The 26370-nt window shown below is 58.3% G+C and overlaps 3 protein-coding genes across 8 annotated transcripts; 1 reads left to right on the top strand and 2 right to left on the bottom strand.

The window, feature by feature from the left end:
* Positions 1-271: 271 nt before the first annotated feature.
* LOC309823743 (uncharacterized protein C9orf50) lies at positions 272-7889 on the bottom strand (the record flags this gene model as incomplete). Its single annotated transcript, XM_082656276.1, is given in 13 exon segments — positions 272-391; positions 1192-1246; positions 1608-1681; positions 1684-1710; positions 2039-2115; positions 2358-2516; positions 4030-4190; positions 6811-6924; positions 7023-7201; positions 7363-7524; positions 7526-7588; positions 7590-7613; positions 7617-7889. Coding segments are annotated over 13 exon segments (1488 nt in total).
* A 3108-nt stretch (positions 7890-10997) lies between these two features.
* On the top strand, positions 10998-20006 carry NTMT1 (N-terminal Xaa-Pro-Lys N-methyltransferase 1). Of its 5 annotated transcripts, none has more exons than XM_082657043.1 (5): positions 10998-11134; positions 12524-12611; positions 17001-17149; positions 18018-18270; positions 19115-20006. In XM_082657043.1, exons 4-5 carry the CDS (start codon positions 18120-18122, stop codon positions 19369-19371), a joined length of 408 nt encoding a protein of 135 aa, XP_082513169.1. In that variant the 5' UTR covers positions 10998-11134; positions 12524-12611; positions 17001-17149; positions 18018-18119; the 3' UTR covers positions 19372-20006. The 5 variants fall into 5 exon arrangements, with proteins under 5 accessions (XP_082513169.1, XP_082513166.1, XP_082513167.1 ...); XM_082657040.1 differs by having other exon boundaries at positions 17001-17213; XM_082657041.1 differs by having other exon boundaries at positions 12524-12667; positions 17001-17213.
* A 251-nt stretch (positions 20007-20257) lies between these two features.
* Positions 20258-25517, bottom strand: ASB6 (ankyrin repeat and SOCS box containing 6). Of its 2 annotated transcripts, XM_082656583.1 has the most exons (6): positions 25280-25517; positions 24063-24244; positions 22922-23028; positions 22713-22821; positions 21899-21985; positions 20258-21796 (listed from the first exon to the last, which is right to left on the bottom strand). In XM_082656583.1, exons 1-6 carry the CDS (start codon positions 25390-25392, stop codon positions 21129-21131), a joined length of 1266 nt encoding a protein of 421 aa, XP_082512709.1. In that variant the 5' UTR covers positions 25393-25517; the 3' UTR covers positions 20258-21128. The 2 variants fall into 2 exon arrangements, with proteins under 2 accessions (XP_082512709.1, XP_082512710.1); XM_082656584.1 differs by lacking the exon at positions 22713-22821 and having other exon boundaries at positions 21569-21796.
* Positions 25518-26370: the final 853 nt, after the last annotated feature.

The raw sequence follows: 26370 nt of genomic DNA, 5'->3' as shown, positions 1-26370 counted from the left end.
CCCGCTTTGGAAGCCCCGACGCCGCAGGGCCGCCCCCCGCCGCTGTGCGCTGCACGCGGGACTCAATCTTCAGTGCTCGTGGCTGACGGCGCTGTTGCAAGCTTAGCAGTATTTTGGTTGAACAACGAAAAGCGAGAAAGAGAAGTTGGGGGTTGGGGAGCCTCCCCTCCCCGCCCCGCGGTCCGGCAGCGAACTCGGGCAGGTGGAAGGAGGCGGCGCGGCGCAGGGCCGGAGACGCGAGCGCCGCGCGAGGGGAAAAGTTTCCGACCCTTTAGCAAGAGGCTGAGAAGTTTCGGCCGCGCCGGGCGGCGCCAAAGCCAGGCCAACACTGCCCCCGCGTGGGCGCGGCGCGACGCTGCAGCCGGTGGCCGGTTTGGGGTCCGCCGCGGCTCTGCCGGGGGAAACTGAGGCTCGGAGAGGGCCAGGTGGGCTGTGCAAGGCCACGAAGAAAAGGTGCAGTAAAATGAGGCCTCTTCCGGGACCCGCAGGCTCTCCAGGAAATATGAGTATTCCGGGGGGCAGTGGGGGAGGAGTGAAAGTCCAGAAAGTGGGGATGGAGGGGATAGGTCATCCCAGGGATCGGAATCCCACTACACTCCCCAGTGAAGGGGAATGGTAGCACTGCTCCCACCCATCCCCACAGGGTTGGTAGATCCGTGGCCTTTTCTGGAGCCAGGGCCCTCCTTCGAAACAGTTCTCCCCCATCCACAACCCGTCCTGGCCCTAAAATCCCCACGGCCGGTCCAACCCAAATCCCAGCCTTTGCTATTCAGCACTGCGCCTGGGTGTGGATTCCGTGGCTGTTTCTTCACTGGCCAGGAGGTGGCGATAAAGACCTCGATCCCGGCCTTGGCGAGGGGTTGGAGCCAAAGCGCTGCTTCTAGGAGAGAGGGGAGGGGCCCAAACTTTGCCCAGCAGTTGGAACGCAGGTGTGTGGCAGGGCCAAACCCGGCAGACAGGCAAATGGGGGTGGAACTGCTGGGTCAGTGCAGCGGTCGGAAAAGCTCCAGGCAGTTCCTGCCACCTTGTCTTGTGCCACCACCTGTGTGACCCTGAACACTGCCCCCCTAAGTGGGAGAGAAACATCTGACCCCTGCCTACCCAGATGCTTGCCCTCCAGGGATAAGACTCTGGCCTGGGAACACAGAAGACAAATGTTTGTCCCTTTGGCCACAGTCTGGATGCCCTCACCCCACAGGGGAGGTCCGCAAGCAGCCTTTGGTTCCCATCAAAGATGGAGGCTGGGCTGGGGGAGGTTGGGGCAGGTGCCTGTTTCAGGTGTGGGCTGATCTAGGTTGACAGAGGCTTGGTCCCAGGTTTGAGATGTGTGGCAGGGTCTCCCACCTCCCAGAAGAGGGGCTCATTTGGAACAAGCCTGACCCCTGAAGATGCCTTGCCCCCCCATCTTCATCCCAGCTGTGACTCCGCCCCAGCCCTCCCCCTGGCCCAGGACCCCCAAAGACCAGCAACTAGGAGAGGTTTGTAAGGTGAGCCCTGACGGCAGATACCAGCCACCGGGAATGTGCGTTTATTTGTGGGTCAGGGAAGGCCTCTCCTCACCCCTCCCCCGTGTCCACACCTGGGCTTGGGCACCAGCAGCCACTCACCTCTGAGCGCGACGTGATGTTGACGGCAGGGGAAGCTGGTGCCCCTTAGGGCGGCCTTGTTTCAGGACCGTGTGCGCAACACCAAGCTGGGCAGGAAGGACTCCTAAGGCGAGAAGGGGGACCAGCTGGGCGTTTGGGGGGTCTCTGGGCAGGAGATGGGGTTCCCTGGGCCCAGGGGGATTCTACACCACAGCCCGAGGGGGCAGGCACTGTGGTCAGCCCCATTTTACAGATGCGGAAACTGACACGAAAAAGACCCCACCGTTCGAAAGTTCGGAGCTTGCGATCTGAACCCAGGCAGCCTGGCCTGAGAGCCCACCCCTTAGCCGAGCACATACGGGGGTTTCACCCAGAGCCCTGGCCACCCCACTGGGCACCAACCCCCACCAGGCAGGGGGGCTCCAGGTGGCTGGCTGCCAGCAGTTGCTCACTAGCTTCCGGCTCCAGGAACAGGGCGATTTGCCCACCTGCTCCAGAAAGGTTTTGAGGTGCCCCCGCTCCGCTGCCTCTAGGTGGTGGGCCTGGGGATGAAGGGCAGGCTGCTGTTCAGAGAGGTGTCCTCAGAGAGGTGGTCCTTCGGCTCCAGGGTGGACCTAAGGGGGACAGGAGCCCATGAACTGTGTGGACCCTGAGTCCCAGGTCCACCCATGGCTGGCAGAGCCCTCAAGGGCCCAGACCACAGCTGGACCGGGAGGTTTACAGGATGGGGAGATGCATGAATCCCATCCCCTTCCACAAGGCCTCACAGGCCATGGGAGTCCCAGCTGAATGAGTTGGCTGTGGTGTCCTCCTTGGCCCTGGGATACAGGGCTTTGGGCAAACTCTCCAGCCATCTCCCGACACTCCCGAACACCTGCTCCGATGCTGCTGACCCGCTGGCTGTCCTGTTCTCGAGGATGCCCTGCCGGACTGGAGGAGGGAGAGCACGGGTGAGATCTCTACCCAGGCGGGGCACCTATACCCCCCCCTCCTCCCTCTGGCAGGCAAGAGCTGGCAGAGTCCCGTCTCCATGGCAACCCAAGGCTCCCAGGGCCTTCTGGCTGCCTCCAGGGAAGGCTCTGGTTTTAAAACTATCCTGCATGACTGTTTCTGCCTCTATCACCGAAGCTGTGCCCCCTTCCCCCTCCCCACACCCCCACTCCTGCTTTAGCCCAACATGGGCCCCATTTCCCACAGTCGGAAGGCCAGTCGTGCCACCATGTAAATCCAAGAGACGATGCTGAGAATCCTATGGGGATGGAGGGTGTTTCCTGTCCAACAGCTGCCCCTCCGGCTGGCCAGGAACCCCGAATTCCTCAGGATGGAAAGGGCTGGGAAGCAGCCGCTGAGCTCCACTCTGGTGTTCTGGGGTATGACCGCAGCCCAGTGGCTGTCAAGGAAGTGTCTCCCGGGCCAGCCAACGGCCATTCCCAAGAAACTTTCTCCAGGTGCTCCCTCTCCTTGGATTCCCAGGGGTGGCCAGGGGGCACCCTGGCGTCTCTTTTCAGCTGCTGTGTCATCTGCCCTCAGGGCCTTGGCTGCCCCATCGAACAACCAGAAGTTGGGCAGAACTGCAGCTTCCACCTCCAACTTCCTGTGACCCTGAGGGGGATGGGTCGGGCTCCTTCTGAATCCGCCAAGGCCCTGGATTTTGGGGGCTTTGCCCCCAGCGAGGCTTTGGGGCAGCCGATCCCTGAAAGCGCACACAGTCGGTGCTTAATAAATAGATGAGGCTGTTGGACTGCTGGATCCTGAGAAGAGAAGGGGCTGGGCAGATGGGGAAAGCGGGCCTTAGGAAAGATCGTACCAGAGCAAAGACGTGTATTCTTCCCACCGCTTGACACCCACTTCAGAAAACACTGGAAACTGTGCCAACACGAACAAAGCTCTGCCTGGGAACCTGGGCCTGGTGGTTGGTTCCTAGCTTCTTTGCTGGACCAGGCAGTGCCAGCCTTCCGTGGAGGCGTGACCTTCTAGAACTTTCTGGGCACCTCCCAAGCCAGGCCTCTGAGGTCTGCCTTCAGGGATATGGGAAAAGGATGCTTCGGGTGCCTTTGTTCCTACCTTCTCCAGCCCCTGGAGGCCATGTGCGGGGTCTGCAGGCTGAGGTTGTGGGTTCCAAGGTGGGCAGATACAGCGTGTGGGAACCCTTGGCAGTGAGAAATCCTTCCGTGGGGGCCAGGCCTGGACAGCCACTGTTTCCTGGGCCACAGCTGCAGCCTTGGGACATCTCTGCTGGACCTCAGACCCTCTACTTGGTCCTTGAGGGTCACCCTAACAGCCTCCGGAGAGGCCAGTTCAAGGGCCTCCTCCACAGGATCAATGGTCTCTTGGGCTTTTTGGCCGGCCCCTAACTCCCAGGACCCAGGGCCACAGCCTCTGCTCTTCAGGTTTCAGGCTGGAACTTTCTGGAGTCCTGGAGCTTCCCTTGCTGTCTGCTCACCTGCACAGCTGCGTTCCCAGTAGCGGAGCGCTGTGTACCGTAGCGTCTCATCTGCAAACTGCACGCAGAAAGGGCAACACCGCCTGCGGTGCCCTGAGCCTTCCCCCGAGGAGCTGTGGGTGAGCACGGCCTTGAGCTTGGGGGCCTGTGTAGTGTGGGGCCTGGTGAGAGAGATGAGAAGGGCAGGGGAGGACCAGGGCCTGAGGCCCCAGCCCCTCATGCCACCCTGACAACACACATCCACCAGGCCAGAGCTCCCTGTGGGATCCTGACAACCGCATCTGGCCTCCCCTGAGCACTTCCTGCCCTTCAGTCAATGGCTTGTAACAGGCATCAGCCCACCAAACCCACACGACTCTGTGAAACACGATTATCATTCCCATTTTACAGATGAGGAAACTGAGGCACAGAGCGTTTTTGTTTTTCGTTTTTTGCAACTTGCCCAAGATCGCACAGCTGGTTAGGGGTGGAGCCGAGATGTGAATTCTGGTTCCAGAGCCAGTTCTCTTATATATCAAGCAATTCAGCAGAGAAAATAAGGAGATGAACTCCGGAGTCAGGCAGTCCTGGGTTTCAATTCTGACTCTGTTGAGCCTGAGTTTCTTTGTCTGTAAAATGGGGATCATTGTTGTGCCCACCATACAGGGTTGTGAAGCGATGACAGGGACTGAAAAGCACCGTCCCCCGCACCACCACCCAGGCCAGGGTCTGCAGGGCCAAGGGTAAGCATCTCTAACTGAGAACTGTCCTTATAATCGTCAATTTCAATTATGCCCCTTCCCAGTCCTGCGACATGGGGCAGACTGCCCTCAAGTCTCCATTTTACAGTTTTCCCTTTTAAATTATGTACTATGTATTGCAGACACGATAATAGCATCCTTATAAGAGTCTGGTGAGTATCAACTAACTTACGTGAGGCATCTGGTACAGGGCCTGGCAAGGGGCCTGTGCGCAATGAAGGGGATCTGTTATGGTGACGTTGATTAATTTCAGCCTCCAGAGCAAGGCTGCAGGAGGGCTTGCTTCATTCATCCACAGCTCTGTTATTCAGAAATGCCACATTTGACCTTACGTACAATGCTTATTGATATATCTGACTCCATGTATCTGTCCACATCTTTATGTCCGTTTGGACACAGAGGGGACGCTTTTCATAAGCCCATTGAAGAGCCAGGCATCCAGGAGATGGCCAAGACAGTGTCGGCTACAGGCGTTGGGACCTAGTTATGCAACAGCTGTTTGCTTATCCATGCCCGCTTGGTGCTGGCCTCAGGACCAGCCAAAGGCTTGCCCCAGCTCTGCCCACTGGGCTGAAATCTCAGCTTCTCCTCTCAAATGCTGCTGGAGCGTGTTCTAATGCACCCAGCTGTCCCCAGCAGGGCCTACTAGGGAACCCCACACACCTTAAAGTGCTCAAGAATTAGCTCCTGAATGTGAAACACTGTTGTTGCTTACATTCAAGATAATGAGTTCCACACTCTTATTTATTATATCTTATGAGAAGTAGTGTGTTTATTTGGTCTGATTGATTTAAAGTTCCTGGGTTGGCAAATGTGTTTCATTTCTGGCACCTGCTCTGATCCACTGGTGGTGTCTGCCTGGAGCACTGTGTCAGGAAGGGTTCTGAGGCTCAGTGGGGGAAAAGTGCTGTAACCAGTTAGTACTGTCTGCCATGGGTCCAGGATGAGAAGGAATGGCAGGTCTAGTGTATTTCCTCTCCCTGGTCTTTAAACTCATGGGCAATGCTCTTCACCTTTCATCCATGTTTAAGCCTGTTTAAGCAGGAGGAATTATTTCTGTATTCTTTTCCCCCTCCATTAGAGCTACAGCATCTAGGCCCAGTTAAGCTCTAATGCCCAGGCTCTTCCTACCCCCATCCCTTATTTTACTTCCCCCGATATTTGACATATAGTAAAAGCTAGTAAAGGTTAGAGGAAGAAATGGATGAATGAATGGTGGGTTGTGTGAAAGGATGGAAGACTGGGTAGCTGGGTGGACAGATAGATGAATTAATGAAAAGGTCTTTTTTTTTTTTTGACCGCACTGCGTGGCTTGCAGGATCTTAGTTCCTGAATCGGGGATTGAACCTGGGCCACAGCAGTGAAAGCACCGAGTCCTAACCACTGGACCGCCAGGGAATTCCCGAAGAGGTCTTAATACAAGGATTGGATCTTAGGAGGATGGGCACATGTATGGATGCATAGGTGGGTGAATGATTATGTAGTTGAGTGTGTAGACTTGTACGTGGCTTCAAGACTAAAAATGGATAGCATCCTGGACTTACAGGTGGATGGAAGGATTGGTAGATGATTGATCACTGGATTCATGGGTAGATGGATAGAATTGTGGGAATTTGGGGATAGCTGGATGACTGACTGGCTGGCTGGATGGAGGGATACGTGGATTAATGGATCAATAGGAGACCTGATTCATGGGTGGATGGATGGATGGAGAGATTCATGAATAGGTTTTAGAAGACCTGGTTCACAGATAAGATGTATGCAAGGATGAATGGGTGAATGGGAGAATGAATATATGAATGGATTCATCGATGAATTATGAAGGTGTTGGTAGAAGACCTGATTCATGGGTGGATGGATTCATAGATGTTGATGGACGATCCTTGAACAGGTTGGGAGAAGACCTGATTCATGGATGGACACACAGATGGGTGAACAGGTGGACAGATGGATACATTCATGGGTGAAATGTAGAGGAAAGAAAGGAAGGAAAGAAATGCCCTTTCTCCCCACTCCCCTACCCCATCCTCCCATAACGCACTGATTGGTCTTCTCGACCGTGGTGAATTGAGAGTGATCTCTCCTGAAGGAGAGGGCAGGTATCTGATGGAGCAAAATCTTCTTAAGACTCTTCTTGAAGTACAATGACTGGCCCCTTGAAGACAAATAGGCCACACCTGGCATGAGCGATCAGGATCCCCCATAGTCAGAGCATTGATGACAACCCTGTTCCCACCAGCAGGTCACTGACACCCCAGGTCTGGGAGGAAGGAGTAGCAGGGACACTGCGGAGGACTTCCAGAGTGTTCTGACACACCCCTTTGATGTTGTGATGGTGAGGATGCTGGGAGCCAGGAAGAGGTGGAAATAGTTCTGAGTGTTCTCTTGGGGACAATCCTTACCAGGCTTTTCCTGGTTGCATGGCCTTGGGCCTCAGTTTACTCATCTGTACAATAGGGGCAGTGGTAGACCCGCCCTCAAGGGGTGGTTGCCATCGCCAGGACTCTGCCGGGCATACTCTGCTAACACTGCCATTATTCTACGCCAGGTGGTGGGACCCCCACCGGAAATGACTCAGCCCCCCCGTGGGGGCCGTAGGGGCCTCACTCGGTGGTCGCGGCTGCTTCGCAGACTCAGCCCTGAGCTGGCGCAGGAACTGCTGGGACCGGCCGGGGAGGAACTCTCCTAGGAGGTCGCCCAAAGAGTCGGGGTTCTCCCTGGCCGAGCCCCTGCGGGGTTCCTCGCACTGTCCAGGCCCGGGGCGCCGGTTCCCGGGCCTCGCCGGCCAAGAGCGTGGGCGGCAGCAGCAGCGACCTCAGCCCTTGGTCGGTTCCGGGCCGCCCGCTAGGCCACGGTGGGCAGGACGGGCAGGCGCGACCGGGGGCACCTGACGCCCACCCCGGGATCCGAGGGCGAGGACTCACACGCGGGGGCCTCCCACCACTCGGCGCCGCCCTCCGAAGCCCTGGAGCCCCCGGAGGCCCCCGCGCCAGAGGCTGCTCGGAGCTCGGGCAGCAGCAGCCTCGGCAGCAGCGGGTCTCTCCGTCTGCGATCGCCACCGCCGGGGAGCCCCTCGGGCGCCATCTGCTGGGCACAGGAGCTGGGCCGACGCCGGGGCATGTCTGGCCCTGCGCTCAGCCCAGGGCATCCTCAAGCCAGTGGGGGCGGTGCCGTGTGAAGTGGAGAGGAGGGCGTAGACCCGCCTCCAGGCCGTAGCGCCCGGAGCGGGGCAGCGTGGCTCGGGGCTACTACCACTGGCTCGCCAGACAGTAAGTGGCTTCAGGCTTGAGCGTCCCGATCCTCTGTTTCCTCATCCCACCGAAAAACGGTGACGGTGAGAGTACGCACTTTTTGAGTTACTGTGACGTTTAAATGGCTTAGAATAATGACAGGCACGTTGTACGTGCTCAAGGAAGCCTAGCTGTGCTGTTGTTATTATATTTTAAAATTATTATTTAGGATTTAGTCTCAGCTCCACTACTTATTAGCTGTACCCTTGGGCAAGCCAATTAATTAACTGCTCTCAGTGCCCTCATCTGCAGAATGGGGACAACCCAGCGCCTGCTCCTTTGTGAGAATGAAACAGCACCACGTGGTAGAGAGCACTTGCATCTGGAGTGTTCAACGTGCTGTTACTGTTATTAGCGCTGAGGTGGGAGTTGGAAACCTGGAACCAGCTTGAAAGGGTGACCTGCCCTGCAGCTGCCCATTCCTTCTGGAACCCCAGAGTCCCTTGGGTGGGAGCTTAGTGAAAATACAGATGCCCCAGATTCCGATTCAGAGGTCTGGGGTGGGGCAAGACATATTTTTAACAAACTCCCCCTTTGGGAGACAGAGCCCCAGTTCCGCCCCCCATTTCTTTTCTTTTCTTTCTTTTTTTTTTTTTTTTTTGCGGTATTCGAGCCTCTCACTGTTGTGGCCTCTCCCGCCGCAGAGCACAGGCTCCAGACATGCAGGCTCAGCGGCCATGGCTCACGGGCCCAGCTGCTCCGCGGCATGTGGGATCTTCCCGGACCGGGCCATGAACCCGTGTCCCCTGCATCGGCAGGCGGACTCTCAACCACTGCGCCACCAGGGAAGCCCCCCGCCCCCCATTTCTGACACTGGCATCTCAGAGCCTGCTTCCTCCCTACCACACCCCACTCCCAGATTGTTGTCAGCTCTGAGCTGGTTTCTAGTGTCACATTCACCCTAGTGGGGCTTTGGGGCGGGGCCGGAGACGGTCCCCTGAAGTTAGAGCCCCCTACCAGGTGGGCTGCTCCTTGGAAGAGCCCGTCTTCCCGGCTTGGTCCCTCTGCTGGCCCCTCCCTGCTGCCTCCATGGCCTCTTCAGGGTCATTATGATCCACCCCTCGCCCAAGGTGAAGTGGGCACTGAGGCTGGGGGGAAGAGGGCGGGGCTGTTGTGCTCAGGATGCCAAGGCTGCAGTCACAAGGGAGCGTGGGACTCCTGGCCAGGGCAGCCAGGCCCAAGCCGGGGATGGAGGGCCCTGGGTTCAGCTACCCTCTCTGGATCCGGGAGGCTCAGGTGGGTCATGTTTGGGCTGGGTGGGTTTGGAGGTGGAACTTCCACTAGAAGACTGGGTAGTAAGAATGCGGTGGGCCTGGAGACTATGAGGAACCAGTTGTGAGTCCATGCTCTGTTCCTGCTTGCTGTGTGGTGCTGGATAAATCTCTCCTTTCTCAGGGCTCCACGGTAAAATGGACTGTTGGGCTCCACCTGTGACTCTTGGCTAGGAGGGCGCAGGGAAAAAGCTTGTATTGTAAAACTTGAGTGGGGGATGAGTGTAGTTTGGACCAGTAATTTCACTGGCCTGGGAGGATTTTACAATTTGAAAATGACTTTGGAATTCAAATTACAAGATGTCTGCCTGGAGGAGGCATCCCAGACAATGTAATACATTTCCGAAAATACTCCTCAACCAGGAATGGAAGGGCATACCTCCTTGGGAAGACAGAATATTGAGTGGGGAAGGTGAGAAATTTTTATATCTATTTTAAGTGTTTGTGAGTTTTTAAAAAATGGATGAGGAACACCAGACTACATAGATGACATTTATTGAGCATCTACTATGTGCGAGGCTTGGGAATTCAGAGATGCAAGAGGCTTTGAGGTTAGTGGACTGGCCAGACCTGGAAAGGCCTTGGAGTCCAGGTGTAGGGAAGGGAGTTTGTCTTCCATTGACAGGAAAAAAAGGTAGGGGTGGATTTTTAGGCACCCCTAAAAAAGCTAGGCTCAGAGCTGCCCCCCAAAGATTATAGAAACCTCCAGATTGAGATTGCCCAAGATTTATCCCCTTGCCATAGTGACATGGAAAATGAAGCTTGGGAGAGGAGCCCAGGCCAGGGGAACCAAGTCTGACCTGCAGTGCCCTAGCGAGGATGCCACATAATACGGACAGATTTGGGGGACTCAAAAGCAGGTGGGGCTTTTCAGGGCACCCCCCCCATAGCTTTCTCTTCATTAGAGCAAACACATTTTAAGCCCCTCCTTTTTGCGATGCCCAGAGGAAGGCACTGTAAATCTAAGCCAGGATGTCAGTTCAGGAAAAAAGAACTTATGATGAATATTGTGAATATTATGACATAGATGAATATTATGACGAATATTATGAGTCAGCTTCTATTTACTGAGAGCGGGCTCCAAGCACAGGGCACAAATTTAACCCTCAGAGCATCCCATCTATCTGGCAGAAGTGGAGACCGAGGCTTGGAAAGGTTCACAAGGTCTACCTACCTGCAAACTCTCATTTCCATCAAGGCTGCTTCAGGGACCGCTCCAGAATTTCTGTGTATGGCAGGAGCCTAGGGGAGGGCAACCTTTTGGGAACAGAAATTTCATGGATTTGCTCTGCTTATTTGGAGTGGCAACCCCTTGGCACTGTCAAGGGTATTTTTCTTCCTTTTTTTTTTTCTTTTTGATCTGTAGATTTTAAGATATTAATTGTTATGGGTGGGATTAAGGCTTGCATAAGGCTCCCCCTCCCCTTTTTACCCAGTGGAAACTCCACAGAACGCTCGTTTTTAAAAGTCCAGCCGTGCCGCCTCCTAATGAGCTGCAAGCTGGAGGCGGGACAGGGTCGGCGCTGCGGCTTTTTAGAGTTGGAAGCTCTTCCCGGGACAGTACTCGAGTTAGGTCCGGAGCCCACGGGGCGGAGCCCTATGCGGCCCCGCCCCCGGGAGCCCGGAAGTGACGTAAGCGGACAAAGGCGGCGCGCGCCGCGAGGTGTAGCGTCTGGTAGAGGTTAGGTGGAGCTGCCTGGGGGCTGCTGGGGTCTTCGCCGCCGCCGCCGCCGTCGCCGCCGCCTCCTCCCTCCCTTCCTTTTCCCCGTCCTCTTCTCCCGGGTCCTAGGAGCCCCCGCGTGGGGTGAGTAGCGCGAGGCGGAGCGGGGGACGGCGGCCGCCGGGAGAGGGGAGGCCCCGGCCCCCAACGGCCTGGGCGCCCTGAGGCCCCGGCTCCTCACGTGACCCGGGCGCGAGCCGGCAGGGCCCCACGTGCGCACTCCGGGGAGGTCCGCCGGCAGGCCGGCCGGCCCTGGGCCCCAGGTGGGGTGGGAGGAGGAAGGCCGAGGCCCCCCAAGCCTGATCAGGGCACTCCCCCACGCCGGCCCCCGCCGCAGCAAGTTCCTTTCCCTCTCTGAGCCTCAGTTTCCCCTGTGAGAAACGGGTAAGGAGAGCACCCACTAGGAGGGTGGGTGTGAGGATTGAGTAAAATGCTCAGATCAGAGCCGGGCACAGGGTAGTGCCCGGTTACATAGGCGTTGCTATCATATTTCACCTTGGACCCGACCCCAGTTAGGGGTCAACATAGGTGCCGCTCAAAAGACAGCCCGCCGCGAGGAGCCCTTGGAGCCAAGGTCAGCCTGTTGGCAGAGAGGCTGCCGTATCAGAAGGCCCAGGCTTTGCTGCCCGTCAACTGTGGGATCTCTCTCTGGACCGTGGTTTCTCTGTACAATAAGGGATAGAACCAGCTGGTGGCAGAGGCCTTGCGGGTTGGGCTGGGCAGTACTGCACATGGTCTGGAGGTATGGAATCTGCCCAGTGAGATGGGATGCACCCCTGGGAGGACTAGGGCCTTGACCCAGTAAGAAGTCTGGATTCCGTCCTTGTTCTGTTCCTGGTTTTCTGTGTGTGTGCATTACTCCATGAGTGGAATGGTTTTTCTCTCTGTGAACTAGGGGCTGTGGGAGGGTTGAAGTACACGCAGAATGCTTTGGTGGAGACTAGAAGCCCTAGAATCACAGACAGAGTCACCAAAACCAGCAGGGTTTCCATGCTTCCGTGGATGGGAAGCTCACTCCCCTCTGCGGATTGGCGGAGCTGAGTCACTGGAACGACCACCCGGCAGTACCAGTCATGATCCCTTAGGTGTGGCCAGCACTCTGGTTTAGGGGGCCTTTCAGCACATTTTCTCGTTAGGGCTTCACACTTGGCGGAGAGAATCGATGAGAATCTCATCTGACAGAGATTTTGGGGATTAATGCACGCCCAGCAGTGTATGGAACACTTTACGCTTGTATATCCACGTTTAATCCTCACAGCTTTCCTAGAAAGTCAATGTTGCTGTTCCCATTTTATAGATAAAGACACGTAACTGAGGTTGTGTCTTATCTGCGCTTACACAGCCAGTGAGAAGCAGAGCCAGGATTCACACCCGGTTCATTCAACTCCATCAGAGCCTTTGTTTTTAAATCCCGCTCCCCCCCCCTTTTTTTTTTGGTCTTCTTTACTCCCTCCCTCCCTTTCTTTTTCATAGAACACCCTGCCATTCTCAGAAGTCCAACGGCTGTCCACACAGAGCCAGGGAGAACAGGCCCTGTCCACGAGGGTGTGGGAAGGAAGAGGTAACATCAAGCGGGCTCGTGCCTTCCGATGCTTCCAGGCTTTTCCTTAGAGACTGGTAAATGAGGACGAGATGAGCCTGCAGAGCCTGACGGTGACAGTTCCAACCCCATTCTCTTCCATGGATCCTGGGAACAGAGTAATAGCTGGGGCGGCTGGCCGGGGTGGCCCTGAACACCTTGGAGGGGGGCGTGGGTAGGTGGCCAGATGATCATGAAGTATTCACAGACACATTCCACTTGCTGAGGAGCAGAAGTTCCCTAGGAGCAAAGGGTCTCACTTCCCCTCCAAGCTAGCCCAGAGTGCAGGAAGCCAGACCGCCCAGGCCCCTCCCCTGTCCCTGCGGCCATGTGGCTCCTTCCTTGCTGTGATCCCAGCAGGGCAGAGTGCAGGAGGACCTCCTGCGGGTTGACTGACAGCCCCGCCGTTCCCTCTGACTCCTAGGGACCTCCTGCCCACCTCAGTCTGGACTCTGGGAGGCAAAGTGTAGACAGGGCCCCAGAACTCATGTTTACTAATGAATCCAAGCTGTTAGGACAAATGTCAGAGTTATGCTTGCCATTTCCCGGCCTAGATGTGCCTCCCCTGGCTTGTTCCTAGAATGTACCCGTAAGTGGAATTCTTGTAAATTGGATTATTCGGGGGACCTTGACATTTAAAGGAATCATGTTGTAAGGCTTTTGGTAAAGCAAAAAATTGTATCGTCAGTAAAGGGCTTCAGTGATACCAGGTTTGAATGATTTGATTTTTGTCTGCAGGATTTTCTTAAAAGTGGAGAATGACTGGCCGCACAAAGGTCTTTCTCCGATTCATTCAGCAAAACCAGTTGGTAAACACCCACCTCGCAGCAGGTGTTAGGCTAATGGTGTAGACTTAGCGTCCCTGGGCCTCCTGGGAGGGAAGGCAGACAGACAGGCAGAGGGAGTACAGCCAGGGAAGCGTCTGGCCCCGGATTTATTCTGTTCATCTGATCGGAAGGGAACTTGTTGAATACCTATGAGCTACATGAGACGCAGGAGAAATACAGTGATACATCTCAGGGTGTCGCCACTGCTTTCTGGAGTTCCCAGTCCAGTGGGGTGATAGACGCAAATAGAAAGCCAGCAGTTCGTGTGAGGGGGACGGGGCCGGACTCGCTGAGCTCGCCCGAGTGGGAGCACGGCTGCGTGGCCGGCTTTGGTGCTGTCCTTCCTGAGGGGGACAGGGCCGGACTCGCTCAGCTCGTCCGAGTGGGAGCACGGCTGCGTGGCCGGCTTTGGTGCTGTCCTTCCTGGTGACAGCGGAGGGGCTGGGAAAGAGTTGCCGTGGTGCCTGTCGGCGGGGGCTGGGGAGCCCACTTGGCCTTTCAGACCGCGTCCACGTAAGCAGCCCCCAAACCCAGGAAGGTGGATGGTAACATTTAAGCTGCTGGCTCCCTCTCCTGTCAGTTCTCAGGGAGCTACGGTGACACTTACTGTGCCACATCTGCATTCTTGGGGACTGGCAGGTCTCCACGTGCTTTTGCTTGTCACGTTCCTGGAGGCTGGAACGAGAGTTCCTTCTCACAAGCAGCGCGCCGCTTCCTCCTGTGGGCTGGGGCGCAGGTGTGGGACGCTGCCGTGAGCCAGGGCTGGGGGCAGTATTTAGAACTGAGGCCCCCCAGCCTGTCACCCCGAAGGGCTCTTGGGTTGGTGCCGTAACTGGAACCGTCCTCATTGGAGTCCCAAGCCCTGTACCTGAACAGGGAAGGGAGGGGATCCGTCTGAGAGCTGATTCGAGAACCTGAAGCGGGGGGGGAGCCAGGGGTCTCTGGGGGCACAGTGGAAGGGGTCTATGGAGGGTGGAAACAGTGGCAAAGCCCAGGTCTAAGGGCGACCCTGGTGGGGCCTGTGGATGCTGTCGGCTCCCTCCTGTTCCGCAGAAGGCCCGCGTGTGACCCCTGTCCCCAGGGAACGCCCGGGTCCACAGAAGGAGCCGGGTCCGGGGACGAGGCGGCGGCCCCCTTCCCATCTGTTCCCAGCAGCCAGGCCAGGCCCTCCCCCGGTGCCCCCACTGGCTGGCTGGCGTCTCCGGAAAGGGCTGGCCGTGGCAGAAGTGGAATTGCGTCAGGGAGCAGCATTTCTGAGTTGTTTGGCTGGGGTGGTCCTGCTGCTTCTGGAAGGTTCCTTGTCTTCCAGGACAAGTTCAGAGTGCAGGTGTATGTCGGAGGCTAGCTACAGCCATGGCAGTGAAGATCCTCAGCGCTTCTTGTTTTGTTCCCCTGCGCTGCTTCTGGGCCCTCAGTTGTGTGTCGAAGGCCCGTGCTTGTCCTCAGGGCGCTTTTCTGTTACTTCTCTTGAAGCTCTTAAAGCACTTCTCGGTCTTACGGGGGTTTCAGCTGGTTTTGAGGACCATACCGGGAGGTCAGTGACTTAACTACAGCCCCGTGGAGTACTGTAAAGGGGGCGGAGTGAGCCCCCGGGAGCACAGACTTGCACAGCTTTCCTCGGGGACTGGGGGCTTTCACCCCTGCACTGAGGGACTCCTGTGGCTCGGTGCCGGGACGCAGTGGTGAAAAGGCAAGGTCCTACCTCGGGGGCTTCCATTCTAGTGGAGGCCAGACGGTCAGTAAACTGTCATTTCAGCTAGAAATACGCACTCCGAAGGCAGGAACCACGGGCATCGGGTAAGCGTGTTGGAGGAAGGCACCTTAGACTGGTCAGGGAAGGCCTCTTTGAGGTGACACGTAAGTGAAACCCTGTGTTGAAAATCAGCTGCTCACGGGGGAAGGCCCAGGGCTCGGCAAACGCACGGGCCCCTTGACCTTGGGTAGGATGCCACCGTGTGCATCGCCTCCCTCCCCTACACGGGGCTCGTGGGGTGCCTGGGTCGCGGTGAGTCGTGAGGGTCCAGTGGCCAGCGAAGAGTGAGCAACGCGTGTGGGCAGAGGATGGGTGGCTGCTACCCCCATTTGTCTCCTGGCACGGCGCTGCCGTTCCTGCACCGTCGCCACTCAGCCCCCGCAGGCTGGGTCCCCGCACCCCCCTGCCCTTCAGAAACTCAGCTGATCAGTTTCGCGTTGTTGACAGACTGGACCCGTGGCCCCAGGCTCACTCAGGGCGCTGTACTCCAGGCCCCGTCTGCCAGGACGGGCTCACCTCCCACACTCTTTTCTCTGTCCACACTGCAGCCAGCCCAGCCGTCCCCAGCCCTCTGTGTGGCACGCGTGCCATGCCACCTCTGCTCTGTCCCTGTCCCCTTCCAGAGCATTCCTTGTCCTCCGGGCCCGGCCTTCTCCTGGCTGCTGCCCCGCCCGCCATTCGGAAGGGACGACTCTACCCCTCAAGTTCCCATAGCCCTTTGTGGCTCAACGAGAGTCCTCGTTTCTGCCTCGTGTTCTCGTTGGTTCCATTTCTTCCCTGTCTCCCCTGCTGTAAGCCTCTGGGTGTTGAACCTTATCTGGACAAGCCTCACGGCGGCTGGAACGGCCCTGCGCACGGCGAGCATCTGTAGATGAGCGCGGTGCCTCGGGAGAGGTGTGACCCTCCACCCCCTACGCGGTGTGGCCCAGCTGGCTGAATGTGGCGCTGGCGGTGGGCCTCCGCTCTGCCATCAAGGCCCGGCCGTCTGCTTTCACTCTCCCCTGTAGCCCACGCGGCTGCCAACGCAGCCTTCCAGAAGCACACATCTCAGGCCACTCCCTGCTTAACCTAGAGTAGTTCCGGCTCGCTGCTCTTTGGTGTGAAGTCGGAACTAGCAAACATGACCCTTAGGACCCCGAGTTTCCCGTTGGAAGGGCAACGCACGCGCCTGTCTTCCTGGTTGCTGAGCGAACGCTTCCTCATCCTCGATGTTAGCTGGTGTGTCCCTTCTCCTGACACCTGTGCTCTGCCAGCACCTTGTACCTCTCCGCAGCCCTCACACATGCCTGATCGTGTATCCGCCTGGCCGTCTCCCTGTTCACAGACAGCACCTGGCACAGAGTCAGGCTCATGGGTAACCGTGGACTGGACCCCGCAGTGAGCTTGTTTCTGCGCTTGCGACGGAGGAAGGGAGGCGTGGGGCTCCTCGGGCCCTGCTGGGATCACCTGGAATGTCTGCTGTAGGAGGCTTGGGTTCCTTGCTTTGTTTTCATTTCTCTTAAGTGTAGATCAGGGTTCTCTGTACCTTGGGTTCAGAAGCCACTGAGTCAGGTGTCATGTAGGGTAAGGAAAGAACTAGAAGCCAGGACTCTGGGTGTCCTGCTCTGACATGAAGATAGCTTTGCAGAATGACTTGAATGCAAGAGACGGGGGGCAATGCCCTCTAATGGGTAGAAGCAGGTTGGGGGACACTGGCCACTCCTCTGCGTCAGGCAGGATCGTGTGACCAGCAGAAGCATGCGGGGAGCCCAGGGCCCTCAACCTGGCTGCTTCCCTCCTTTTTTTATTCAGGGACACCGCTGCTGAGTCTGGTGCCTGAGCAAAGACGTGGCTGGTGACAGCATGACGAGCGAGGTGATAGAGGACGAGAAACAATTCTATTCCAAGGCCAAGACGTACTGGAAGGAGGTCCCGGCCACCGTGGACGGCATGCTCGGGGGGTATGGCCACATCTCCAGCATCGACATCACCAGCTCCCGGAAGTTCCTGCAGAGGTTTCTGAGGGTAGGCAGGGCTGCTGTGCTCTCCAGGAGGAGAGGCGGTGGCGCCGGTGGCACTGCCTGCTCTGCGTGGGGCGCCACCTTCCCACTCGCCGCCACAGGGTCACCTCATTGTGTCCACGACCCAGGCCTTGAAGAGCGGGTGGGGCGGGTGACTCACAGGCTTTGCCCCAAGGTCACCCGACAGGAGGCAGCTGTTACGCTGGGGCCTCTCGGTGCCGGAACGGAGCAGTCTCCTCACAAACTGTTCTATTTTTCCAGAGGCAAAACCTTTGCTCTCCTGCCGTGTTTGCAAGCATCTGGGCTGTGGCTGTTGGCCGTTCGGCCAGCACAGCTTCTCGTTCCTCGCCCCGCCACCCTCCTCTGTGCCAGGCTGGCATCGCCGTGGCCAGAGCCTCCCTGCCTGTCCCTCGGCAAACACCGAGGCTGCTGCTTGCCCCCTGCTCCACCCACGTTCCATCTTCCCAGATTTGTTCACTGAGTGCCCTCTTCCATCCTTTCACTGCTTGAGTTCTTTATTCTCTCTCTGCTGCTGTCCTTTTAATGGGGTCTCAGGAGTGACAGGAGATGAACGCACCTACTTAACACCTTTAAGTGGAGGTTGGCTTTCACGTTAGAAACATGTGGCCCAGGAAAAGGCTGTGCTGTGCTTACGCCCACTGCTGGCCCCACCGGTGCCAGCTGCCGGCCTGTGCCCAGGCCTGATCTGAGTAGTCAGGGGCTCGTGAGGAAAGGCCCCTTCGCAGTGACAGGGTCCCTGTGGCTTTCTAACCCTTCCTTATAGTCTGTGCCTTCTCTGCTCTTTCAGGAAGGCCCAAACAAGACGGGAACCTCGTACGCCCTGGACTGCGGAGCCGGCATCGGAAGGATCACCAAGAGGCTGCTCTTGCCTCTCTTCGGAGTGGTGGACATGGTGGACGTGACAGAGGACTTTCTGGTCAAGGCCAAGACCTACCTGGGTGAGGAAGGCAAGAGAGTGAGGAACTTCTTCTGCTGCGGCCTCCAGGACTTCAGCCCGGAGCCGCACTCTTACGACGTCATCTGGATCCAGTGGGTGATAGGTGAGCATCCCGCGCCCCTTCTCCGCCTGCCTGCACGTCTCTCACCGCAGAGGCTGGGCTTCCCGAGGCCGTGGGAGCTGAGGCTCTGGCGCTGCTGCAGAGGGCGGCCAGCGGGCATTCCTCGAATCCTCCCTGCACTCGCCAGGACTCCACCTACAAGGTTCACTTGCTTCCATGTTTTGTTTCAACTCAATACCTGCTGTGACCCATTTGGGGACAGATTTTGTTGTTGAAAAGTTTTAATTATCAGTAACTTACTGCATTCAAAGAATGTGGAAATGAGTTTTCATAAGAAGGGCTTTCAGTAAGAGGAAGAGTTGGAGCCCTGGCCGCCCCTCTGCCGTTCGCAGTGAGCGAGCCGCTTTACCACCCGGTCCTGCACCCACTTGGCCTGAAGGCGTACCCAGGGTGCTCTCCTCAGGCTGCCCACCTAGCAGCAGGCCACCTCCTCCAGGTGGGCGGCCCAGGCTGCTGGGAACACGCTGGATTTGCCCTGCATTTTGTGGTCCTGAAAAGCCTGTTAGGAGTTGTGATGTAGGGAAGGAACTCTGTTTGGTACACTCTGCTGATCCAGGCCTAGGAGGGGCGGGTGGAGTGTAGGTGTTGGGCATGGCCTGGAAGTCACCCAGTCAGGGTGAAATCCCAGCGGCATACGTTGTGATTGCCCTTGGGTAGGTGACTTCTGAGCCCGTTTCCTCTTAAAATGGGCTTTGGTAAACCCCTCCGGGCTGTTGAAAGCCAGTGGCCCTGTGTGTTCAGCACTGAGTAAGTGCTCAGCAAGTGGACACGCAGTGGCATGGAGGGGCTGGCATCCTTCCCTCGTGACGGCCTCTGCCTCCCCCAGGCCACCTGACCGATCAGCACCTGGCCGAGTTCCTGCGGCGCTGCAAGCGGGGCCTCCGCCCCAACGGCATCATCGTCATCAAAGACAACATGGCCCAGGAGGGCGTGATCCTGGACGATGTGGACAGCAGCGTGTGCCGGGACCTCGATGTGGTCCACAGGATCGTCCGCAGCGCAGGCCTCAGCCTCCTGGCCCAGGAGCGGCAGGAGAACCTTCCGGACGAGATCTACCACGTGTACAGCTTAGCCCTGAGATGAGCGGGGCTGGCAGGAGAGAGGGACCAGTGTGGGTGGGGGAGGACTGGCAGCTGCACGCGGTCCACACGCTCAACCTCGATGGTTCGGGGGTGCTGAGCGGGGCCACGAAATATACCTGTCTGCCGTCCACTCACTATACAGACTCTTATTAAAAAGGCATAAGGGGACCCAGTCGGGAGGGGTGCCACTGAATGGGGCAGCGAGGCCGGAGTGAGCGGCGGGGACTGGGCCCTGTGGACCCATGCGACCCCTGGGCCTCCGATGCTCGCCTCGTGGGAATCCGGCGGTCCCATCAGAAGTGAGACTCCCTGCTCTCCAGTAACAGCACCTGGCCTTCCTGCCACAGGCCTGGCTGGCGTAAGAGGAAGAGAGTAACCACTAAAGCGGTTGCCGAGGACCTTATACCTCCAGAGGGGAGGGGAGCGGAGCTGGGCCCGTGGAGCCTGCGGCCCTCAGCACCCTCCTGCCTGCGCTGAGCCTACGTGGTGCCTGCCGAGCGGTGCAGTTGATGGGATGTCCACGTTCCGGGTGCTATTTGGAGATGGGGCCCTGGGGCCCTTAACGTGACCGTCACCACAGCCTGCAGGGAGGGGAGAGGCCTGGAGCTTCCCTCTCGGCTGTGCCTTGTGGCTCCTCCTTAGGGGGCATTTTCAGTCAAAAATAAAAGGGTGAACCCCTGTACTGGAAAGGCCTTCGCCAGTGTGGAGTGGTGCTTTTCTTTACTGGGACAACAGTGCTGTGCTGCTTGAAAGCTGCTCTCCTGGCTGGGCATCTCCTCGTGCCTCTGCCGCCTCTTCTTCGGCTGCCGTGGACCCTTTACCCTGAACTCGGGAAAGGGCGGGGGGGGGGGGGGGCGGGGCCGAAATGTTATACAAGCACCTTTAAGGCCAAGGGAAATCAGTTTAATTTTATAATATATCATTGGGTTGTCTCAGCTCATCTCCCAGGCATTTACACAATTCACAGTGACCACCTGTGTGACTTGCAGACAGCCTGCTGAGGGCTCAGCCCAGGGCGGAGGCTGGCTTCCAGTCTCGGTGGCTTCCTCCATCAGATGATCCCGCACAAAGCGAGACACTGGAAGGACAGCCCCTGGCCATGCATGATTGCTTTGTAGAACGCATGGTCCCCAGAACCCCAGGGTTGGCACAAACAGCTGCCGCCAGAGCAGAGCCCTGCACCCTGGGGGGCGACCTGGGCCCAGAGCTGCAGACGCCGCAGGAGGCAGCTCAGCTTCCTCCCTGCCTGCCCAGAAGCACTTACTTTCTGACGGACTCTGGAGCGGAGGCGCGTGTACAGGGTCTCGGCTGGGCTGCACCCCGCGGGCCCCTCCCGCCTGCTCCGGCCTCAGCCGCGTCTCCACGCAGAACAGGCCAGCCTCCTGCAGCCCGCAGGAGGGCCCGGTCTCGGAGCTACCCTGCTTCTCTAAATGCCGAGCGCTTCCCTCAGGCTGAGAGGGTACAAACGTGTCCCAAGTCCAAACCCTGTCCCTTGTTCCACTGTGGGGTGAGACTTGGGGGTGCTGCCAGAAGGAAGCGGGGGCGGTCTGCCTGGAAGACGGAAGCCTTTCCCCACTGGGGTGCTTGCAGCTGCCGGGTTCCACCTGGCTTTCTCTGTCCTCAGTAAGGATCCAGTCTCACCTCCAACATGCACCTTCTGATAGACGGGGCTGAAGGTTCTCCCCTAAGGCCGCCACAGGTACTTAAATCCACCAACAGGTTGAGCTGCCCAGACCCTGTTCCCTGCAGTCGCAGCTGTCAGATGTCGTCTTCGACGGTGCCACTGTGCTCACTGAGGAGATACCACTTGAGCCTGTCGGGCAGAGGCAGGGCCTTGACCTTCGCGTCCACAGGCCACGGCTGAAGGTAGAGCCGGATGTAAACGCGACACAGGTGCTTGAGGGGTGGGGGGTAGCTCTCCAGCTGCCTCAAGGAGAAGTGAAGGGCCTGGATCTTGTCTGCCAGGCTGCCCACGGGATGGATATCGAAGTTTTCAGGCAGCTGGAGTTTGTGGGAATTAGTCACCATGAGATCCAGGACGGTCTCAGCTTTGCGCAGCAGGTCCACGTGACTCTCGTCCTCCGCGCAGCCTGGGTGGGAGCAGAGCCTCTCGAAGATGATGTGGAAGCCGGACCAGCAGGACGCGCCGTGGAGGGAACAGTTATAGGCGGCCCCGGACTCCAGCAGGAAGCGCAGGAGAGGGAAGTGCAGCTTAAAGCTCTTGAGGCAGATGTGCGTGAGGGACTCGTGGGCCGGGCACTCGCTGGGGTCGGCGCCGTGAGCCAGCAGCAGCTGCGTTACTTGGAAGCAGAAGCGGTTGATCAACTGGGCCTCCTCTTTGTCACCTCCCACCGTCTCGCCCAGCAGAAAGATGATGCAGGTGAACACCGTGTCCCCGTCTTTGGTGGTAGCCTTGACATCCGCCCCTAGAAGAACCAGGAGGGAGAAGAGACGGTGGGAGGAGGCCTTAAACCCTGGCAAAGCAATGCTTCGTGTTCCAGGGGGCAGCATGGAAGGACAAGGCTCACCTCCTTCCAGCAAGAGGCGGATGTTCTCAGTGTTGTGGATTTGCACCCCGTCACTGCTGGCCAGAGCATGGAGCAGAGCAGTCTTTCCTAGGGAGGGAGAGTGAGTGGGGGGCAGTGGGAGGCCGGGAAGCCGAGGTCAGGCCAACCCCAGAGGTGGAAGGGAAACACAGACCCTCGGGACCAGAAAACGAACTTCAATAATGACTGACCTCTCTCACCTGGGGCTGAGGGTGACAGGTTTCTTTCTTTTGAATTTTTTGAATTTGTTTATTTTTTATATAGCAGGTTCCCACTAGCTATCTGTTTTACACATGGTAGTGTATACATGTCAATCCCAATCTCCCAATTCATCCCACCACCAGCCCCCCTGCCACTTTCCCCCCTTGGTGTCCATACGTTTGTTCTCTACATCTGTGTCTCTGTTTCTGCACGGAGGATGACAGGTTTCTGGCCATTCTCACTCCACTCACACAAAAATGGGAACAGAAGGGCCAGGGAAAGCAGGACTTTTCTAGACCCTGAGATGCTACCTGAGACCCAGGCTGGGTCTCTCCCGACAGGGAGCCCCGTCCCTCAGAAGCTGAGCACACAGGTACCCCATTTCCTCCTACAGATGCCCTTACGGGACCGATGACGCACTGCCTCTCAAGCCTCGGCGAGTCAGCAAAATGCACCAGTGTGCGCCCGGCCGTGCTGTGCCATCAGAGGGGCCGCCTCCAGCCTGCCTGCCAAGCCATCGCCCCGGGTTACCCTGGGTAACCCCACAAGGCAATTCGGCCCAGGCCCACCCTGCTCCTCTACAGGAGGCACCCACCATGCTTGTCGGCCGCGTTGACATCTGCTCCAAGGTCCAGGAGGCGCTGCAGGCAGGGCAGGCGCTCCGGCTCCTCGCTGGCCAGGTCCAAGGGGCTGCTCTCGTGGATCTGAGTCAAGAAAGCACAGCCGCGTCGGCCCGGGGGCCTGTGAGCTGCTCAGGGCCCCGACCACATCCCCCCTTCAGAGCAGGCCGGACCTGGCTCTTACCCGGTCCCTGCGGTTAATGTCGGCCCCGTGGCGCACCAGCAGCTCCACCATGTCAGGCTGGTTTCGCAGGACGGCGATGTGCAGGGCCGTGTAGTAGGTGACCGGGTCTGAGGGCACAGACACAGCTTAGGTCAGTCCTGCTTGTCGGCACATTCTCGCAGGGTCCCAGGACCAGCCTGGCAGCCCAGCCGCAGTGCTCCGACCTAAGGGCTCCCAGCACCACGAGGGGTCGGGACACAGCTGTCTTCGTCGGACAGTGCATGGAGTCAGGCCTAGGTTTGGATCCTGGGGCTGTTCTGATTAATGGACATCGTACTTAATCCGGGTCTTAGCTCCTTCTGTAAAATGGGACCTAAACAGGGCTGTTGGGAGGAATACGCAGAGTGACAGCTCCGTAAGTCTTGCAATAAAAGCCAAGTTCTCACAGCTGGGTCTCCCAGTGGCTGACTTCACAATGCCTCCCCCACCTCTCTCAGCTCTGTGACCCTCCAGGAGCCTAGAAGCCTCTGAGCCTGTCCTCAAATGGGGAGGGGAGACATGCCTGGCCACATCCTGTGTCAGCACAAAACCCCCAAGTCGGCCCCAAGTCAGCCCTGCATGTCTCCTGGCCGACTCTGCCTGCCCTCCCAGGGTGAAAGCGAAGAGGGAAGGAATAATGGCTCCATCACCACCCCCAGCACACAAGCTAGAAGCCAACAGCGTCCTGCTGTCATTTATGCCCAGTGAGTCTTATCTGTTTTCCCCTCTCCCTGTGGCAAGAACAAGAATGCAAGGTGGCTCAGAACGAGTGTCAGAAAATTACATTCCCTGAGCTCTGGGCACAGCGCCAGCAGCCACATTTTCACATTAATGGAGGCAGGGATTTAGCTGGGAGCTGGGGGAAAGTTTGCTAAAGCAATCACATGGTAGAAGCAGTGACAAACTCGCTCTTGATCAGAGGTGGTTAAGGGCCATTTGAAAGCCCGCAGGGGGATGGGAGGCCACCCAATGTGGGTGTCCTTAGTCATCACCCGTGACATAAATGAGGGAAGTATCTCCCAAGAGAACAGTAAAAGCAGACCCCGAAGGCTTGGCCGCCCACCCAAAGCAGGGCCACACTTAAGCCACCTACCCACCCCGGTCCCTCTGGGCTCCAGCTGACCTTCGAAGTTGAGGTTGGCCCCATTCCGCAGGAGAACGTCAGCTGCGCGCGTCAGTCCCAGCTCAGCCATCTTCAGCAGGGCGTTGCTCACGCCTTCCTGGTAAAATGGAGAGTGGGCTTTTCTCTCCAGCAGCTCAGTGAGAACGAGGATCCGGCTCTCCTCGCTGGCGACATAACTGGGCCTGGGGCAGGAGAGAGGCAGACCAGTTGAGGGTGGGAACAGCAGTGGGACCAGCTGGCTGGGTACCCTGTGGGCAGGTGGCCTTTAGTCTCCTGCTGTCACACACAGGCAGGGCCCTGGCTCCGTGGGGCTGAAAGTCTCTTTAGAAAAGGTCGGTGGTAGAGAGGGCCAAGCTGGATCTGCTCACTGGAGCAGACTCCTCGGGTTTGCTGAGAAAGGACTGGGGCTGTCTTCAGCCTCCCTCCAAGCGGCCCAGAGAATCTAGCCCCTGGCTTGGGTACAAAGCCTCATACACCTGGGCTGCTGGCACTGAAGGGAACTCTTGTGGCCAAGATCAAGTACCAGACACTGACACCCTCCCACCGCAGACAGTGACTGTCCCTGAGCGGCAGAGGATGCCAGACCAGCCCAGGCAACCCCACAGCCAGGGCAGTCAGCAGACCTCCTCCCTCGCTCACACCCAGGGACGTCTGGTGTTCCGAAGGCTGAGCGCACACAAAGTCCCAACCCACCTACCTCCCTCGCCAATTCCAACGGGTCCCCAAAACGCACACCTGATCCCCCTTTCCTCTGCTCTTTTCTCTGTTCCACCTAATACACTATTTACTTAAGTTCACTTATGACTGTCGGTCTCTCTCCTCTGGAGCACAAGCATCATGAAGGCTGGGGGTTTAGCTCACTGACGTAGCCCTGAACGATGCGCTTTCTAACACCGTTCCCACCGGTTCACGGATAGACCCGCGCCTGTGCAAACTCGGCCATGGAAAGCGCATTTCGCACTGCTCACAGATTCCACCCTGCTCCTCTGCAACTCCAGGTGGAGGGCACAGGACAGGCAGGGCGCAGGGTGGGGCCCTGAGGCGGAGGCCCTACCGACACCCCACCCTCCGGCCCTGCCTGCGCTAGCTGGGAGTCCTCACCACCGCCGTCTGTCTTATCTGTCAGGTGGGGACACCGCCCGCCTCGCCCCGCCATGTTTGTAGTGACAATGAAAGGGATGCAGCTCCGGGTCGGAGGCGGGAAGGGAGCGAGTTACCCGTCCAGGGGCTCCTGCCGCTCGGGGTCCTGGATGCCCAAGGAGCCCAGAATCGCATCCACTAGCGGCTGGTACTCGAAGATAATCCTCCGGAAGCCGTGCAGGAACGGCATTGCGGCGGCCGCACCTTCCGCCGAGGCCGAGACGCCGATTGGGCACGTTCCGGGGGCCGCGGTCTCGGCCAAGCTTGGCCACTGCTGGTCCAGTCCCCTCGCCGGCCAACTGCACCGCCCAACCAACTGCTCCGCGCCGGAAGTAACACTGGAACTTCCGGCCCGCTCCGGCCCGGGAAAGAGAGCGGGGGACGACAGCGGCCTCTGCGGGCTGGGAGGACCGCGGCGCGACTGGGCGCGCCAACTGGGGGTGTCTGCGGGGCGGCCCTGGGGGACTGCAGGGCGCGGACCTGCAGCCCAGCCGGATCCCAGCCCTTGGAGGGCCCGTCCCTTGCCTGCCCGGCCCGGCTCCGCCCTGCGATCCCGCCCGCGGCCGCTGGGCGTCGTCCGAGCTCCGCCCATTGAGCGAGCACACCGGCTTGACCCCTGTCCAACTCCTTCCCGCGGTGGAGGTGACTCGAACTCCCGGCGCCCGCGAGCCGCCATGGACTCGGGTCGGACCACGGCTGGGCCTGGCTCTCGCCTCGCCCCACGCTGACTGGACCACACCCAACCCGACGGGCGATGGGGATGATTCCTGAGTCTCTGTCCCCTGGAGCTCCTGGCCCCGCAGGCTGCCGTCTCCTTCCACTTTCCGCCTTGATGGACTCAATGAACTTCAATTTCTTCATCTGTATAATGGGGATAATCAAACGCACGCGAGAACCTGGATCAAGAGCTCTGTCACTGTGGGTGGAAGTGAAGTCTAGCAGGAAAGAGCCCAAGCCTGGGGCCACTTTTCTGGGGTGTAGGCATCCGGCCTTGGGCCTCGCATTTGAACCTCCACAACCTTGAGGCCCACAGTGGAGCCCTGATGTCTTCGTGATTCTGGAAAGTCCGTTATGAAGAGGTGCGCCAGTCCCAGCTGTGCCCGTGGCAGCCCTGGTCTCCCATCTACCCCCACTTCCACCACATGGGCGTGGGAGCTCTCCCGCCTGG

Source organism: Grampus griseus (genome assembly GCF_964374135.1).
Source record: "Grampus griseus genome assembly, chromosome: 6".
NCBI classification, from domain to species: Eukaryota; Metazoa; Chordata; class Mammalia; order Artiodactyla; family Delphinidae; genus Grampus; species Grampus griseus.
The sequence above is the reverse complement of the archived record's forward strand: the minus strand, read 5'-3'. Positions and strand labels throughout refer to the sequence as shown.